Source organism: Anneissia japonica, unplaced genomic scaffold, assembly GCF_011630105.1.
Source record: "Anneissia japonica isolate Jap-2015-1 unplaced genomic scaffold, ASM1163010v1 scaffold6030_len697274_cov183, whole genome shotgun sequence".
In the NCBI taxonomy this organism is placed as follows: Eukaryota; Metazoa; Echinodermata; class Crinoidea; order Comatulida; family Comatulidae; genus Anneissia; species Anneissia japonica.
This window is the reverse complement of record NW_022721381.1, coordinates 373841-376050: the sequence shown is the minus strand read 5'-3', so window position 1 is coordinate 376050 and position 2210 is coordinate 373841. Positions and strand designations below refer to the sequence as shown.

Genomic DNA, 2210 nt, shown 5'->3' with positions numbered 1-2210 from the left:
AATAATTTTGTTCGAAGAACATTTTATGCAGTTGTACTTCGCAGCACTTCACTTGCAATTTGCAATTTCTAGTATAATTTAATTAAAATGCTGATGTTCAGTTGAAGCAACTGACTTTTCCGGAGTGTCAATCAAATCAAACAACTGACCAGTCAGAATAGGGCGAGGAATATGTGCGTAGTTTACAAACACACGGGCTGTCTCACGAACTCATGTGTTTGCGATATGTTTTTGCACTATCGTTTGTGGAAACATAGCAATAATATCCAAGCATGGTACATGATCCAAGGGGTGGGCTTAGCGGTCCATTATTGAAACCATGGAGGGGTAAGAAGAATCCTCCGTGATTGAACCTCTCCATGACAGAAAATTGCATTTATGGGTGGAGCCTAATTTTTTAATTACGATACGTACTTCAAGAAACCCATCTGTGACGCCTGGAAGGCGTATGGAGAACAACGTTTTAGCGATTTTTTGCTTATTCAACAAGTTAGGAGACAATCGTTTTGTTCTGTCACTTCACCATTTAGTGATTCTTCTTGTGGTGTTCTGTTTTATGGAAGATTCACAAGGTATGGATGCGATCTTTTAATTGGACAGTGGTAAAATTTTACAAAATATATAATTGGTGTAGGATACAATTGTAAAACATATATACAGTTTATTCGGTATTATTTCTCCCATATGAAGTAGAACAGGTTATCAACATTGTGGAAGTACACAGAACTATGCTCTTGTCACGCGTGTTAGACTGCATAGACGGGAAGGGGAGGACATGCATCCAACTAGACCTAGCCACACACTATATAAATCTCAATGAGATTTTTTGGAGTCGTGCGCCACCTGCGCATCTATAGCAGTTAAACGTTTTACCAGTTATAAAGATACATTAATATATTTGTCCCTTTATCTTTTCTCTCTTGCAAACAAAAAGTCCTTTATTCGAACAGCTTAGGTCGGTCCTTTCAGACATTTGGACCTTGGATAATTCAAATCGCTGTTCTTCTTGTGTTTCAACTGGGAGCTGAAAAAAGGGAAAATGTATTTAGAAAGTCTCACTTCTTTGTTCTTTCTAAGGAGCTAATGAAATGACAAATAATGCCGATTATCGAGGCACAGTAAATATCACAATTACGGGAATGACGTGTCAGAAATGGACGTCGCAGACACCTCATCTGCATGGATACACTCCAACAAATTACCCTGACTCGGGTTTAGGTGATCACATGAGTGGAGTTGACTTTTTGATTATTTTGATTAATAAATTGCGGACGAAAAGTGAGGGTACCAACCACTACCCCCTAAAAATATATGGGACGTGTCCCCTGTCCCCCTGGATCATGTTTTTATTAGGGGCGTCTTCCATTTGAGATTTTTTGGCTAGCAACGGGAGAACTGTACATACTATGCAAAAATACTATTTACTATGTAAAAATCAAAGGGGCAATGTGTAGTACCATGGAATGTCTGTTGAAACAAGGACTTATAACTGTTATAACAGTCCTTGGTTGAAGGGAAAATGTGTGGAGGAATGGCTGTTGCAGGCAGGGGCATGTGTGGTGGAATGGCTGTTATAGGGGCAATGTGGTAGAATGGCGATTGCATGGGCAACGTTGGTAGAATGGAGTTGCAGGAACAACATGTGGTGGAATGACTGTTGTTGCAGGGGCACGTGTAGTGGAATGGCCGTGGCAGGGGAAATGTGTGGTGGAATGGCTGTTGCATGTGCAATGTGAGGTGGAATGGCTATTGCAGGAATTGTGATAGAATGGCTGATATGGGGACAATCGATGTATGTTGGGGAGCTGTTGCAGGACAAGTGTTAGAACTGATGTCAACACAGATCATCCAATCAGTGAATAGTCAACAACAGGATCCAAATTCCATTGTATATGAAATCCTATCTCGTCTACAGACTTCGAAACACCACCAACAACAGGAGAGATTCCAACTAATTTCACTAGGTATGGCAATGTAAGCACAGCATTGCCAGTGACTCCCATTGAATTTGTAATGAAAACTGATACTCAAAGACTTTCCAATCAACAAACCTTGATACCGAACATGGAAACTGCCAAATCATTGCAGCAGAAATTGGTAAGAGTTTGCCCGCATACCGTTTTATTATGGTGATGTGGTTGATGATGATAATGTTTATTATTATTATTATTATTATTATTATTATTATTATTATTATTATTATTATTATT

The 2210-nt window shown here is 39.3% G+C and overlaps 1 protein-coding gene across 1 annotated transcript in view; it reads left to right on the top strand.

Moving 5' to 3' along the window:
* Nucleotides 1-2210, top strand: part of LOC117111536 (plasminogen-like) — a gene marked incomplete at its 5' end in the record, with an annotated part of 9580 nt that overhangs the window by 6600 nt on the left and 770 nt on the right. Inside the window, one exon of the mRNA XM_033254466.1 lies at nucleotides 1916-2097. Within this exon, the coding sequence (XP_033110357.1) occupies nucleotides 1916-2097 (182 nt within the window). The remainder of the gene's footprint in view (nucleotides 1-1915; nucleotides 2098-2210) is intronic.